At 41.3% G+C, this 17,136-nt stretch overlaps 1 protein-coding gene across 4 annotated transcripts in view; it reads right to left on the bottom strand.

Annotated features, from left to right (window-relative positions):
* The window catches only part of TMEM183A (transmembrane protein 183A), a 106,419-nt gene that overhangs the window by 48,923 nt on the left and 40,360 nt on the right, over window positions 1–17,136 (bottom strand). For all 4 annotated transcript variants that reach the window (XM_069239009.1, XM_069239008.1, XM_069239011.1 and 1 more), the window contains 3 exons: window positions 15,236–15,394; window positions 7,908–8,067; window positions 4,650–4,830 (listed from right to left, as the gene is read on the bottom strand). In XM_069239009.1, the coding sequence (XP_069095110.1) occupies window positions 4,650–4,830; window positions 7,908–8,067; window positions 15,236–15,299 (405 nt within the window). In that variant the 5' untranslated portion in view covers window positions 15,300–15,394. The remainder of the gene's footprint in view (window positions 1–4,649; window positions 4,831–7,907; window positions 8,068–15,235; window positions 15,395–17,136) is intronic.

Raw genomic sequence — 17,136 nt, 5'->3', positions numbered from 1 at the left:
GGTCTTGACTGAAGAGGAAGGTGCCACCCGTCAAGCCTTTTTAAGTGGCGGTTCATCTGACAAGGCATGATGCTCTCGGGCCATTTCTTTCCACCTAGAGCTGCGCTTTTTTTCCCGAGGTCTAACCCATGAGGGAGGATGCTGAAAGTGAGGGCAGATAGCATTTGTCAGAGGTCATGGGTTTTGAGCTCAGATCTCTATTTCGATGCCAGAAACCTGAGGTGTGGTCTTTGTCCTCAGCTAATTTTCATGGAGTGCCCGACAGTCATGGTCTCTGGAGTTAGTTATTAGGGAGTATATATGTAAGACTCTGACACTCTCTGGTGTCTGCACCATCAGATATGCCCCTCCCTTCCATCTGTTGTCAGAATTGACTGGTTTGAGATATGTGGTGACCACAGGAGATGATGCATTGCTTGTTTCTGCCATGTCTCTATCAATTTTGTGCAACCAACTTTGATCCATTAAGTGTTGAACAGCATTTTTCGAGCGGAACACTTCAAATTCTGAAGTAGTACTTTCTTTGTGATTCCTAGTCCAACACAGGTTATAGACCTGATATCTAATCATATGAATTTGTGACTGGAAGAGGGGCAACATTTAAATGGTGTATTCTCCAGGCCCTTCTCATCTGACTTTGCCCCAGGTTCAGTGAACAGGTCGGTTCTGAAGCTGCAGATGATGGGGAGATGTACTCTGTGCCTTTAAGACCAGTACATGGTCCAACAGTGTAGAAATCTGTTTGTCGGTGCACAGCGCTAACAGAGCAGTTGAAATACATCCAAACCAGATAGCAGGAAAAAAAACTGAGGTGCAGATTATGTCCTGGTGCAATGTGAAATTTAGGGGAAGAATTACAAGTCACCCCGAAACCTAAACTCCTTCAGAGTGAAACAACTTGTAAAATTGTGACCCCAACACTAGATGACGTATGCTGTAAACCAATGGTTCCCAACCTTTTGACTCCTGAGGACTTCCACTGAATCACTACTGGAAGCCAGAGACCCCCAAGCAATTTGTACGATTTAAATTTCAAACACGAAAACAGTAATTTGCAAAAAATACACAAACAAGTGCACACCAAATAAATACTCCAATTACTAAAGATATAATTATTTAATGTTTATAAAATATGCAAAAATCGAAAAACTTTAATGGGAAGGTTGGTGCTGCATCTCGGTGACTAATTTACAATATTTACTTTTATTTAGGAAAGCTGAATCATCAGTTCAGATTATAGTTTCCCAAGCAATTTCTGTTTTTACTTTTTAAGTACATAAACTCCGAGAAAGTTTTTTCCACATAATTATGTAGTGGGGAAAGGAAGCAAAACCACGAGGGCCTCCCATCTCTCCACAGCCTGTCACAAGCAATTTTTTGTTTTATAGCACCTCTCATACCAGTGCACAGTGTTGGAGCATTTTACAGGGGACTACAAGGTGTAGGATTCATGTGTCATTTACACTGGTAGGCATTTTCTAAGAGTGCTTGGTTTGGAGAAGCACAAACACATAATTCAGAACGTAACAGTGGTTAATATTGACTTTGGTAATAAGAATGTATTTCTAGGCAAGGCAATTTTTTTATAGCATCATAAGGAAAAAGAAAATACTGGGAAAAACATAACTTTCTAATTTGTGTCATGCAGTTTGCATGCGGCTCCCTGATGGTAGTTCATAGCTCACTGTGCTAGATTACGACTAACTTATGAACTGCACAGTAATAAAAGAACCTCTAACAAAAGCAGTAACCAACTGTGCTATACACATAAAATACTATTCTTTGCAGGATACATATTCTTTGCAGCAGGCACATAAACCATCTGCGCTACCTTAGATGATGCTTTTATTTTTGCCCGAAAGCCGTTGAATGTACAAGGAACTTTGTATTGCTTTAAAACTGCTGCACAAAGGAAGTAATAAATATAAAACCATGCACGTGTTTCTGTCAGAGGCCCCAGCTGGAGAAGTGCCTTCCTGCCGGCCCAGGTCTGCGGACCCCCTGGGAATAAGCCATGTACCCTTGGGAGGGGGGTGCTGCAGACCACAGGTTGGGAATCGCTGCTGTAAGCATGAAATATTTTGGGAGACTTCTAAATTTCACAGCCAAGACAAGATAATATCACTGCTTTCACTACCATGAGTTTCCAATCACAGTAAAGATAGGGGAGCACATCTCAAAGAGTTGATACCAAAACACAGATCAATTACACTGTTTAACACGAAAGATGAAAAAACATCACTGTGGCCAGATTTCAAACCTACAGTCAAGGTTGGCTCATAACCATAAGTAAGTGCCCACTATGGAAATGTCCAGATAGAAGCACACACGTCAAGAACCTCGGTTTTATTGGAGTTCAGTTTCAAAGTTCTGGTAGTCGTCCATCAAAAGAATGGAACTATGAATGTTAAAGTAGGGGGTGGTGTTTTAATCAAAGTGAATGAGCAGAGGTACATAATCCACATACCAGACAAGACAAACTATATGTTATAAGGGGGCAAAATATGCATTAAAGTGTGAATTAAATTATCCATACCTCTTGTAAGGGAGCAGCATGGAACAAAACCTGCTTGTAATTTCTCAATCAGGTGTTTATGACTAGCTGTTTGTCGACCTGACCCTTGATCAGTATCTTCATACTGGTGTTTATTAGCGATACTCAGTGCCAGCTGTTGTTGTCAAGTTGTCATTCCTCCTTAATTTGGTTATTAGACATATGGAAGTTCTGCTGAACTCTTGCCTCAGCGCTAAAAATTACTTTGCTTCTACAAATGCTTTAAGAGGATGGCGATTGTATGTTCATCTCATCTTGTACAGTTGAGGTGAGAATCTGTCCCTTCCAGGTGATTTACCAGTATGTATATTGTTAATTACTTTCATAAGGTCTTCTTGGGTAATGCCTCCTTCCTTTGATTGATTTGGGTGAACTGACAGTCATGGCAGTAAAAATTAGGACTTCAATTTTCCTCACTTAAGCCGTGCTTTTCTGTGCGTTGAAGTCTTTTGAAGAACATGGGAAATAGTTGTGTTCCAAAAGGTATATCAGTCTATAACCATGCCGTCTATAACCATGTAATAATGCTGTTATCCCGTGCTTTGCTTCTCTTTTCTAAAGCTGTGCAGCAAAAAGATCTCAACTGTGCTCACAGTGAATCACCTTTAGTCCAGACAAGAAAAATTAGGACTGGGATAAGAGAGATGTTAAGTCACAACTGGCCTATTCTAGTTCACGCAATAAGACTTAAGGGGGTTTGATTACATTTGTACTTAATTTCTCACTGATCCTTTTCTCCCATGCTGTGAGCTTATTGCCTTTCAGGCAAATGGGTTCTCTATCAGTTCACATTTCTGGTAGTTCTTACCAGCTTCCCAAATTGTAGGGTTAAAGCATTCATATTTTTAAGTTGGAGACTAGAAGCACATTTGTTATCAATGTGTTTCAGATCCTAGAAGATGTAAGTATTATTTGTACATTTCTTCATGGCAGTGCTATATTCCATTTTTAAGCAATGGCTGGTGGAGGTCAGAGATTCCCCCATAAATATTTTTTGCCATAGGGCCATGGGAATCCCAAAGTAAATCTATCCTCACATACGTTGCATGTACACATACAAATGTGCATTCCCTGAATCAGGATATATCAAACGTCAAGAGTTCCGGTCTGAGTAAGGCTACATTAAGGTCTCACAGAACGATCCTGATGGAGACACTGTAAGGGTTCCCGAACCTGTCCAAGATGGGTTTGATCATCATGGTTCAGTATATGCCGATAATAACTACATATTCCACTCTCCATGAGTAATCTGAAGAGCTTGGTCTCAAAGCCTGATTTGCCAGAGTTGGGGGCATCCGTTGAGCCTAGAACATGCACAGAGCTATGAATGTCTACCTTAGCACACATTCCTGCAACACCCCTCAATCCAGGTTAGATCACTTTGTGCCTAGTGCACAGTGAAGGAGTATGGTCCCACCATAGCTGCTGGTACTTGTGTGGTTGTTCAGTTCATTATGCTCCTGCGCTATACTCTAACCAATCACTTCTTGAATCGTCCAATCTCTTCACATTTTTAACTAGGGTTACGATTTTTAAATCAAGCTGTGTGTTAATATGCAGTTTACCTTCTGAAGCATTTAGCATATAAATATCACCAGTGATGTTTACGCTGCGTTTAAGATTGGCGCATTCATAGCTTCACATCTGTAGGGAGTGTCATTGTTAAGGGTGCAGTTGGCTTGATGAGGAGTTCCACTCTATCCCCTATGTCTAATTTAGACCTGTAGTGTGTCAGATGTCAATATGCCCCTGCAACCAGCTGCCAAAGGTAGAGGATACACAACAGTGAGGGTTCAGTCACTGGAAATATCGTTATGTAGATTTCAGGTAAACAGTCATGTCTGTGAAAGAAGTATTATTTTGCCATATAGATCAAAAATTAAACTGTACGTATAGGCTTTCAAAAGTCAGATTCTCAAAGTAAATACACATTTATGAAAAAAGAAAAATAGGTCGATCCATTTCAAAGTTACTTAGTAGTCTCAGATCTCATTTACTATTTTGCCCTTTAAGAGGTCTCTAAATAAGAGGTGAACTAAAAGCCCTAATGGAAATTAAACAAGACTCTAGCTAAGCTGGAACTAATTCCACTTACTTTAGAATTAGCTAAATTGCTAGGAGTCGATTCCGGGATTGTAGGATTTTTTGCCAGTCGAGAAGTAAACGGCTCATACATATGGAACAATGAACGGATCACACAGGCACGCAGACATCGCAGTTTTTCGATGCACTCTGGCCTCAAGCGAACTGGAAGTAGAGCATCAATATGATAGTGCCTAAAGGAGGACAAATAACAAAGGATCAAAAGGTATGCAAACAGCCACAATAGCTGTACTCAGACATATCACAAAAAAAGTGACAGCAACAGAGCTGTGCCTGAGGGTAAACCATTTAATGCAACATATCCACTTTACTGTCCATGGGAAATTAAATATTTGCTATCTGCAGATGAATCCTTCCCATTATTTGCTATATCTCAATATATCAACACTCAGATGGTAAAGTGGCTTCTCTGGTAAAAGGCAGTACTCAAGTTAAAAGTAGTACATTTCATGTCACTAGCCCAATATGGAGCATAAGCTAGAACAAACCAGAGAAGTGTCTTAACTCGTAGGGGTATTTGAAGGAATAAGTGATACGTGAAATGTGTACAACCTTGTTGCACTCACAGTCACCTTAAGAATAAAGCTTTAAAAACAAAACTAGTTACAACATTTGGTTCAAAACATATAGTATTCACTATGATTGCCCAACAGTATCTTCTCAAAAGCAGCTATCCTGTAAAACTAAGCTGTCCATAAAAAACAGAACATATTTACACATCATTTCATAATCTGCTGTCTGCAAAAGACATCAATCTACACAGTGGCACAGTTATTAAAATATAGCATCTCCAAAACAAGTAGGCAAAACAAAGTGAATTTTCAGCTTGAACACAGAATCTAAGCATGCAAACTTTTCTATAAAGGAAAACAACTGGCGAGGCAAACAATACAGATACAAAATATGCTAACCAACTTACAAAACAAAACAGTCAGACCATTTTAATAGCAGAAAAATTAAGTGGGTTTGGTAGGTTACAAGAAAATAGTATTCTCTGGGGAAGTGGGTGTGTCAATTTTATTTACATTAATCTGAAAGCAGGAAGGAGCTGAGGTGGACTTCTAATTTATTTTTTTGCAGTGTTTCATGAAGATTAATCAAACAGCGCCAACGTAATTAGCAAAACAAAAAATATTCTTCCAATGGAAACACTAACTCCTGTAGCAACTACTGAGTGGCAACTGCCCAACTGCACAACACGCATGACTTTTGGCTGTGTCTGGCACAGGGTTGGGACAGTAACGTGTGGCAATAAAATATTACTATATGTTAAAAAAAAATCCTTAAAAATTCACTGAAAAAAGCAAAGCCTTTGCTTATGACCACACATATTACATCACTCATGAAATACTGATTGCATCACTAATGACATCAGAAATGACATCAGAAATGACATAATTAATGACAACACTGTACATGGCGGGAGCAGGAGTTATAGTCCCTTCAGTTAACTATAACTGGTACATTTTTGTGTTTTTTTTTTAGTTTAAAATTATACATTTTAAATTACATTTTCACCTAACTATAACATCGTTTTAAACTGTTTTTCCAATGGAAATATGTCCCCTGCAGTATTTACACATCTTTTAATTAGAGAATAATGTAATGGCCTCGCAGTTCCAAAAGAAAATATATTTATACTTCCTCTTGCCTCTGCGCTACAAGTCCTTACTTATGAACAAAGGGACCAATATCCCAAGAATTCATTAAGAAGTGATGTCAATTAGCACTTTAGTGATTCCTGCTCATTTGGCATTTAGTTTCCTACTGTTTTCAGCATGTTCGCTATGACTGCCTTCTTCCGGACAGCATAGGTATAGACATATATAAATACTATCACAATGGCCTTACTTAGCACTTTAAAGAAGTTTCTTTCAGAAAGTGATTAAAAATGATTTCCTTAGACAGCATTAAAATTAAGAACAATGGTTTACTTCGACAAACCATTTACTCACCGAGACACAATCGTTTCTCCTCACCCTCTCCACAAACTGAAGTCCATGCCTTTTAAGGCAACAGTTGAGACGTGGGGCTTTCAGTAACATTACAAAATACCACCCAATCTCTGCTTAGCGGAGTTTGCCAAAAGAACGTTCTTACTAACACGCTATTTGATGTTGCGCTGTAAAATGAGTCAAATACTACAGAATTATAGACCACCTAAGTGTGCTACACTAACCTTAAAGACCTGTTCCAGTGCTTAGCTTGGTCCTTTAACGAGGGAGAAATACTTTAATGGCTCGTAAAATCTTATACGGCTGGCTATTAGAACACCGGGCCCCATGAAATTTAACCAAGCATTGTCTGTCTGCCTTCAGGTTCGATCAGTGCTTGTTTGGTAAATTTGTATTTAGGGAAAGCTGCTGGGCCGTCACCAGAACGAAAAAAGCACTATCTGAAAGCAAAATATTGTTTTGGTCTCAATATGTACACAGTCCCATAGTAGTTTCTGGCGCTGAACCCAACTGTTTTGTTTGCAGATGTACTAGCTGTAAAAGGGCAAAATGTCACTTACAGCCAATGGCTAAAGTGGACTGACATGCTGTGTGCTGTAGTGGGTGGAAGAAAAATGTGAATGACAATAACAGACCAAGGGCTGAAGAGAGCCGACTGAAACCCCCTATAAGCAAGTACGTTATATTATTTTAGTAAAATAAAAAAGGTCTTGGCTCATGCAGACCCAACAAAAAATTGCCTCATGGGAAGACTCAGGAGTTTAAAACCCCTTGCATCTCTGATGCTTCAGTTCCCTTTTAGCACCTGCTGCGAGTGCCTGAGAGGCACACAAACTTCATGATCTGTAAAATGAGGTTTACATCAGCCCGATTCTCCCTCGGCTCTGCAAAACTTCTGTTCGTCATTTGGCAGAGGTAAGGGAGACAGGATCTGGGGAGAATTCCTCTCTCTCTCCCTCCTTCCAAGGCTGCAGTGACACAGAAAGCAATGGGAAGTGTTTTAGGGAAAGCTCTCTGTGTGCCCTCATCCACAGCCTGTTTTTTGCTTGCTTTCCTTCGCAAAATCCACAAGCCTGTTAGCCTATGGAGGGGCAGAGGAGAGTGAGAGGCAGTGGATTAGGATATTGGAAATTTGACAGCAGCGGGTCTGTGCCAGTGTTTATAGCCTTCTGTTCCACCACTGTGTTCAATAAAGCAGTCATCATTTCAATGCGCTAATAATGAAGAATTTAAAAACAGGTGTGCAATAAAAGAAAAAAGTAAGTCAAAGTAGAAATAACAGTTCCTCGCCACACCTTTTATATAATCTCATCCAAAATGCTGCAGTGCAAGTAACAGTCCAGGCATTCTTACAAATAAGAGCAAACTTCACGATATCTTCTGGGCGTATATAGGAGGCAAGCATCAGCCAAATGTCTAAGGGATAGTCATCTCCAATGTTGCTGTGCAAGGATTCTAAATAGAGGGAAGGACATCAAAGAAAAAAATATATGACATAACTAGGAAATATTTATGATAGACTAAAAATAATTCGATCTAGCAGCCAGCCTCACTTTTTTATTCAACAGGTTTGTTGAATTAAAAAAAAAAAAAAAAAACAAGAGTATGACAGCATGCTGTGAATGACATGACGTTCCATTGAACAACTCCGCAGGCAAATCCAAATACAAACCAACCTTACCTCAAGATGCAAAGTGCATTTACCATGTCTACTGAAGGTCCTCCTCTGCCCACTCCCAGTTTCTACAATCTCATATATTTAGTCAAAATTAAAGGTAATTGTAAAAATACCAGACGGCCACCTTAACAAAAATACAGTGCTGTCATTAATTTATCACAAGAAAGGTGGGGAGACGTTAGCATGAAATATTTATCAGACTTGATGGAGGCAGACACCATGGAACGACGTTTTCAGTGGATCGGGTGAATGCCTCCTATTCTATGTTCAAACTTAGAAATGGGGAATAACTCGTACAGGGTGGTGCCGATTGAAAGGCACAGTAATAACTGGATATGTTTACCCAAGGGAAACAGTTATAAACACCTGATCAGTATTGGGTGTGGTGAACTCCACACTGCCTACAATTCTGATCCCTGTGCCAATTTGTTTTCTCCTCGGAGCAATTGCCATGTGGTTTCCACATAGTTCCCTCACAATGTTTAATATTGGTAGCAACAACTGACTAACATTTTGAGGGGATGCCTTTCATACCAATCTAATGTGTGCTCTGGAGTGGATGTAGGTTTCTAGTCAGTCTATAAAACATTATGTCATGACAAACAGAATATGGTGCAACTGTATCTCAAACAGTCAAATTTAGAAGACGCTTCTGAAAGTCACCATTTTCATTCTACCCAGTGTGCCAGTTTACTGACCAGAAATATGGGGACAGCCTAATTTTGAGCAGGCTTTCCAACTTTGCTAAACCAAAAGCATAACTTTGCTAGATTTTTTCAAAGGATGATGTTTTTTCTCAGCCAAACACGATTTGAACTATCAGAGTTAGACATTATGTGCATCCGAATAAAGTTCCGACTGTGCACAACTAAGTCTAACTGCCACATTCAATGTGACACTGTCAAACACCCTTTCTCTTGCTTCCCATTCAGCAGAGCATTAACACCATGATAGTGTTTGGTACACAGACAGGTACCGGAATATCACACACGAGAAAACAACCTCCACATACACAAGCTTTCCACTAGATACTCACTAGAAACTCAGCACTTGTAGTAATTATCTATGTTTCGCTATCTTCTAACAGAGCTGGACCTCTCTTGGCAAAAGGCTCTTTCCAATGGACCTCTCTGAAAGACGAGCTACAAAGCATCCTGCTTCTTTTGGAAGCAAATAGACAGTGGCTCACATGTACAGTTTTTACGTGCTTATATAATTTCTTACTTCTGTTCGGTTACAATGTTTAAAAGCAAGCTTTTATGCTGCTTAGAAGGGTCTTAGATGCTTGGGTGCTCCTTTGTCTCTTTCTGTGAGCATGTTGTTAGACTGATTAATGTTTTTAGTAGGTTGCCAAGCAGAACCATCCTGTTTTTTGCTGGCTTGCAGTGCAACTTTGAGTGTCCACCAGGTATCGAGTGCTTCTCTAGGTTCAGCCTTCCTACACAGAAGTAAATATAAAGTTCTAAAGGGCTGAATGTGCTCTAATTGATATGTCATTGTGTAGCATTTCTATTTTCAAATTGTCTTGAAATTTAACTTTTCTTTGCAAAAGGGAATGATATTTTATGCATTTAAATATAAAAGTGCAAACAAGGACCAAATCAAGCTTCAAGACTCTATTAACATACCATTCCATCCAGAATATAAAATAGACTAAATAATACAACCAGATTTTAACAATCCAATCGCAGTCAGACAGATGAGTGCAGCACGAACAATTTTAATGTATGCTTAAAGTTGTTAATCACCAAACTGTTGAAGATAAGCTGGCAGTTTCTTCCAATCCTCTGGCTCTGCAAAGGTCAACACATTTCCTTCAAGCTTGAGATAATCAGCTTAGGAGTTCTAGCAGACTGAAAAATGTTTTATCACCATCATATTGGGCCTGTGCCAGGTTAAGTAGACATGTTTCACTGGTTGGACTATTGGCAGGTACAAAACAAGCAGAGCAAGTAAGTCTAGTGGTCTGCCAATTAGCTTTCATTAATCGTTTCGCCACCAATTCATATTGCTCTAAAGATAGTGCATAAGTCAGTTTGTATTTGTTCATGGCTTCATGTAACAAATAGCAATTCTTCGGCACAGTCAATCATGCTGCATAGCTTAATGGAAGCAACTACAGTTAGTTTGCTGATGAAGAATTCTATGGCTGCCTGGATAGAGTCCTATAGCAGTGGAGCACCCCTGAGGACTGCTGGACCAGGATTGTCTCCCTGTATGGTAAACCAGCAGGTACTTCTGCCCTGAGTGACCTTCTGCATGTGAAACTGCTGTCTTCCCTTTTTTGTTTGTCCTACATTCACACTAGTTTAATGTGTGCACAGAAGCTTAGGCCTGGCCTTTGTAATGAGAATTCCAGAAAATGCTTTCTGACCTGTAGAGGGTGCACCAAGTACATCCTCATAGCTGACATGGGACTACTATCCACGCCCTAGGTTAGTCACAACGGTGGCGGCAGCACACAGAGTTTCATGAATTATTAGTTACAAGACCTTTTTGTGCATCACTGTACAGTACGGTCTGCTGGCCCCACTCGTGTAAACTTCCGCTTTAGTGTGAATCTCTGACCCTTGCACTAACATTCTGTGTCCGTGTTGAGTGTGTATGTGAGTACTGGGACAAGTGGGATCCATTTTGGATAGCTCATGGTTTAGCATAGTCCAGAACAGTGGGTGGCTACAGCTTCCCCAGATAGTTAAAGTGTACTGACTGCAATCCTGTGATAAACAGTGGAGGCCCAGACAGTGAAGCAAGGGAGGATGGAGACAGAGCTGCCTCTAGAAATTAAACTGGGTCCTTGTTAGCAAAAGGCAGCCAATTAGGTCTTGATGACCAGCGCGAATAGGCAAGTAGCCTGGGAAGGGTAGGAAACTGCAGTTTGTTACTCAAGGTGAAAGGTTCTAGGCAGGACCTGCTGTCTTGTCTGTCAATGCATACTGTTTCAGGAAGCATTATGACAGCCAGGTACAAAGATCTCACTTCTCAATGTGCACTGGTTTTGAACACTTCTGCATGAAGCTAGCATTACTGCTACCTGCAATGAGAGCAATCAAGCTAACCCATTTTGTTCTCGTTTCAGGTTCTTCTTGACCAAGGAAGGGAGATCTTCGCACAGTACTCTAAGGACTGCTGTGTGATTAGGCATGGTGCCTGCAAAACAGAGTTCCAGATGCCAGGGGACATCACATGAAGTCTCCAGCTTACTTGAGGAGCGGTGGGTCTGCCCAGGACATAGAAATTGTCTGCCTGCAGAAAAAAAGTAAGGGTGCCTGGCCCTCAAGGAGGAGATTGTCTAGGAGGCGAAGCTCAGCATGTTCCTGGCATTTGTAGCATTTAGAAGTGGCCAGTTGCCTCCAGGGAACAAAGTTGGTGTCTTCTGAAGTCAGGAAGCCCCCCTGCAGATCCGGTTATGAACAGTATGCAGAAATTAAGCATTTGAACATCCGGGTGTTTGCTGGCAGTCCCAGGGGAGGCCTCAAAGAACTGAAGTCTGCCGCCTGCCCGTGGTGTGCATCCTTGAGCACTTGTCTGCACTGTAGTGATGGTCAAAACTGGCTAAGTCAAGCACATAACTGAATAGGGCTGGAAGCAAATAGACAAAGATGAAAGTGCGCCGAGGAGAACCATCTTGGTGTTCAACACCAGTAGCCTAGAGAGGAGCAAGACCACGGTCTCTCCAGTGCAAGGTCACTGACTGCTCCAGCCAATGCCACCAATCCACAGCTCCATTGAACAAATACTGTGCAGCTGAGCTCACATGAACTGTGACATTGTGCCCAACTCACACAAGGGAGAAACAAACTGCTAGAAGGCTAACTGCCACAACAAACTCTGGGGGCATAAAGACTACTAGCGCACTACCCACTGGGCTAACCATTAGTGATTTGCGCATGTGCCTAACTAATGCCTATGCCTGCAACTGTGCTCATGTCACCAGACATTTGGAGCTTCCCAGAAAAGAGAGGGCGCCATAAGCAATAGCATTTCACTAAAACTAATAGAAAAGGTCACAACCATATAACTGAACCAACTTTGGAGTGTGTGATATATTGTTTTGTTGTGAGATTATAGTAAATTCTTTTTAACTAACGATAAGCACTGGGCTGGACAATACAGTATTGTGTCTCTTGACTGACTCTTGAGTTCTGAGCTTTGAGTTCTTGCACCCACACCACTTCCATGAGATGCCTCTAACAGTTTGTCTGTGGTACTCGGAGAGTTGAGTGCGCAAGAGTTCTATTCAGCCCAGCATACAGGGCTATAGTAGGATGGACTACAGTGACAAAGGACTTCAACCATCCAGAATTGTGTCCAAGTTGCCTATATGTCCTATGAAAAGGTCTCATCCACCTATTACTCACAAAAGGTCTCACCGACATCTACCTTCATTCATTCATTCTCAGTTTTTGTTGTTCAATGATAGATACTGCCATGGCTACACATGCCAGTCTGAAGAGCCACAGGAGAGGAGAAATCCTAACCAGCTCTTCTCGCTCCATGCCTTTCGCCACAAGACCGGGGGGAAACAAAGGGACCTTTGAACATTTGGCTACGCAGAGGGATAGGGAAGGGCTGTGGAGGCTTCCGGTTTCCTTTTTCTGTAGCTGTCATTATCAGTTCATCTGCATACCATTGAGAGTGTGAGCCCTAGGAGGGGGAAGCATCTGCTTTCGCTCTGACCACATAAGGCCTCTTTCTCCTCCAAGCACCGACACATAGCCCAAGGAGAAGGAGAGACAAAGGCTAAGAATAAAACGTATTTAAATGCTGATGGCAGAGGGCCTTCACCACTGTTTACAGCTCCTTGCCATTCCACTATCTTCAATAAAGTTCTTAGCAATAGAATTGCAATGTCTTGATAGCTGTGTGGGCCTTTGTCTGCAACCTGGGCTCGATTTCAGGAATTAACAGGTGTCTTTGTCAGCAGCTCCAGACAATAATGGTCAATCTTAACACTGGAATGCTTGGAGGTTCATCAAAAGAATGGCAAGGATGAGGCCACAAAGACTGGAATATTAGAACAGAAGGCCTTATCTAAATTCTGTCTCACAGCTTCTCCCTGTTCATTCACAATATTCTACCATCAATGGGTAAAATTTCTAGTGGCTTTATAGCCCTTATGTTGTTCGCTACATTGTTTTTTAGATACACTCTTACACAAGGTCTTAGTTGTCAGCTTGAGGATGTAACTGCGGGAAGAGGCTATTAAAACTGGTATATCCCTCTGCAGCACTGTACAGGCAAGATGGCAGAAGCAGCAACACAGAGAGGCATGCTCTCTATAATCATCTTGTAATTATTATTTTTTTTAAACATCATTCCTTGTGATCTTTTAACTGTCCAAGAACTACGAAAAAATGATCATCAGCTAAATATATTGAGCAAATTCACAGGGAGCCAATCTGACATTTCCATTAGACTCACTGCTCTTTAAACCCAGTACAGGTTTACAATGAACAAAGCTCAAAAACCACAAGCCAAGTTCAGGCATTGGTGTAACATTATTCCTTTAACTCACAATGATGTGATCCAGGAGATCTAAATTTAAGAGCCACTTTGGAATCCAGGAGATCTAAATTTAAGAGCCACTTTGGAAACAGGGGTAAGCAGAGATTTTACTTTTCTGATAATTCTGTACCTTAATCTGTAAGGACTTCATCCATAAAAGATGAGAAGCCAGACAGAGTAAAAAAAAAAAAAAAAAAAAAAAAAAAAGAAGAAGAAGGAACTGCAACGAAGAATGTTTTACCCACCACAGCGTCCTCACGCCCCACAGCACTAGAAACATCATTGTACCATCAATCATCAACACCTTCCCTACACTCCTCGAAACATACTCGCCAACCCCTCACTGCACAAGCTTGTGACTAGGATGTACAACATCATGCAACCCACGGCGCCAATTGTGACCGTTCCCCTTCCCTCCCCCCACACAGGGTGGGATAGGGACATCAACCCCACTGTTGCCGATGCCCAGTGATCCTATTGTTATCAGATGAAACTTCTATCACCTAACTATAGACGGGGGCTAATACACTTAAAATTTCTACACCGCTTGTATTGCACTCATCAGCAGCTGAACCAGATGGGGCTTTTGTAGGAGGCCCACTGCCTGCGTTCTCTCCAGGGAGTGCCCTGGGGGTGGCACAGTTTTTCGGAAGGGGTCTTCTCCCACATACACACCATTACGGAACATGCAATGGAGAGCACCCCCGTTAGGCCTCCTGGGCTATATTAAGGATAATCCTGCCCAGGGCCGTTGACTCGTTGCTATGCTCCTACTTTTGGCCAAACGGAGGGTCGCCATGCACTGGGACCGGCGTTCACTTCACAGTCTCGATGCATGGCTGCAGGACGTTACATACTGCCAGGCGCAATTATCCATGTTTTGAGAACAGATGGTGAGCTCCCGCCATAGAGGCACCTAGGAACCCTTCTTATCCTACGTGCTGAGGGACGCCTCTGTGTCCTCGAAGCATGGCCATGCATCTCCTGACCCTTGCATGCCTGCTTAGCTGCCAGTGACCTGAGCACCAACTACATCAACACATTGTTATGTGGGCCCACTCTACCTGTTGCCTCCACACCTCACACAGACAGCTTCTATTAATGCTGCAATGGGGATGAGTACCAATAGTAGTTCTCCATGATCAAATTCCACTGTAGGTGGGATGTGCTTAATTGTTATAATGTCAAGTATTGGTGTGTGACCTTGCTACCCCTCATCCCTGCTGCTCCTGCGAATCTCTGACTGATGTACGGGTTGGGTGCTTTTCCTCTGTATTGTTGTATGTTAAAACTCAATAAAAACAAAAAACAACAGTCTACCCATTTAAACTAATAGATAGCCAAGCCCGACCAGTCTTTCTGACACCAAGATAAGATGTTCAGCAGTGTAGAGATTTACTGATACACATTTTCTCTGTGCCTCAGAATAAAACATACCTTTGTTTCTCTTGCTCCTTTTCTTCTTCCCAGCTGATAATAACGTCTGTGGATTTTCTGCCATGTCACTGTCGCTTTCACACTGTCCATTCACAATAGTGGATGACAGATCTTCCTCCACTGGTACGAGAGATGCTTCCAAACCGCAAAGTGATTTCACTAGATCAAAGAAATGTATAGATCACGGACTTAATGAAAACTATGATAATAAACCAAGAAGGTTGAAGGAGTCGTTTAGCTACTGAGACTTATTTTTCAACTACTTCTACATATCAAGCTCACACACACACACACACGTCACAGAAACATGTTTCAATAGGTTTGCATACACGTGTTTGACTCATTTTGAAACATTGTGCCAGTGAACAAATCCCAAGAAATGTCTGCAAAGGTCCTACATGGGGACTGATACATAACCAATAACTAATATAGTACATGTTACAGCAGTTGTAAAAACTCTACTGGCATGATAACTAATTCTATTTACTTCATTCCACCTTCCAGGTGTGGATTTCTGCACGAAGCCTCAAAACCAAATTATTTTCAGCAACTTGTAAGGATTTATAGTAAGAAAGGCCCCTACCCTCCACCCTATATGTGGCTAGAGGTGGAGGCGGCTGGAGATTCAGCAGTTATGCAGATGAAGGTTTGCAGAGACAATAAGAGTTTCTGAAATTGTTTTTAAAAATCTAGTCGTTGCCCTAGTGGTTAGAGATCGCATCCAACTGTTTTTGGCTACCTTGTATGACAAATCACCTTGCTCTCACACCGTTACTTGCCATTACTACATTTAAAATATTCCTGGAGATTTCACAGAAAATATGCTTCTGTCAAAGAAAAGTAATTTTTAGAGCAGCACATTGTGCCTAATAGTCTATGCTTGTATTACATAAATTAGAAGCTAAAAACAAATTAACTCTTTTTAAGGCTTACAGTAAGCTGGCTGCGTATGATTATTTTATAATAATGTAAGATTTAAGGATTTCTTATTTTGCACTTTATTATACATGCAATAGTTTAATGGAAGCCTGCCAAAATAAAATAATTTGATGACACTTAAGTTGTGGTGGGTGATCCTGCCTTACACTGGACAGGAAGACCAGTTTGTAAGCTATTATGTGGCTGCTCCGACAAGTAAAGTAAGTATGAGTTCCATTTCTGGTGAGGTCATTCAATGGCAATGAAGATCACTCCCGTCTTGGCTAGTCTGGATTTCACCCCCCATGACAGAAAAGAGACTGGCGAAAGGTGTACAGAAAGAGTTCCAACCAGCTACTAAAAACTCATTCTCCTTGGAGAGGACCTCATGGTCCCTGGGTGCAAATAAGTGGCACGTTCAGTTCCTAGCTTTGCCAAAATGGACTGTCCTTGGATTTCTCCAGGAGATGAAACCGTGATAATGAAGGTTGTTGCACATGAACCACTATTCGCTTTGAAAGAATTCAAAAAGAATCTGGACCTGCTTCTTCTGTACTCTGTGAAGGCTCACCAGCATGATGCTAAAATCCATGGTTGCTAACCCAATCAAAATGGCTACAGCCACTTCTCATGACCCACTGTGTTCAGGTAGTAGAGTTTTTTGTGATTTTTTTTTCTCTATCAACACTTTAATGCTCATCCATGATGACATTCAATTTGAGCAAAGAAACAAACCGTTAACTTGTTATCAGTAAATAGCTTGTTGACCTTGCCTGTGAAGCGGTCTATGCTTTGTTTGAGAACCAGGTCCTAAGTGACATCCTATGTGCATGGATACCATGTGTGTCTGGGTATGCGCACAGCAGGATATATCAGGAGTGTCTGCACCATGGATGATGGTATCCAATCCGTGTTATGGCTATTCATGTTCTGATGAAAAAATGATGGGCAGAATGGGAATTTATTCCTCACCACATATAGCA

The sequence above is a fragment of the Pleurodeles waltl genome, chromosome 6 (genome assembly GCF_031143425.1).
Source record: "Pleurodeles waltl isolate 20211129_DDA chromosome 6, aPleWal1.hap1.20221129, whole genome shotgun sequence".
In the NCBI taxonomy this organism is placed as follows: domain Eukaryota; kingdom Metazoa; phylum Chordata; class Amphibia; order Caudata; family Salamandridae; genus Pleurodeles; species Pleurodeles waltl.
The sequence above is the reverse complement of the archived record's forward strand: the minus strand, read 5'-3'. Positions and strand labels throughout refer to the sequence as shown.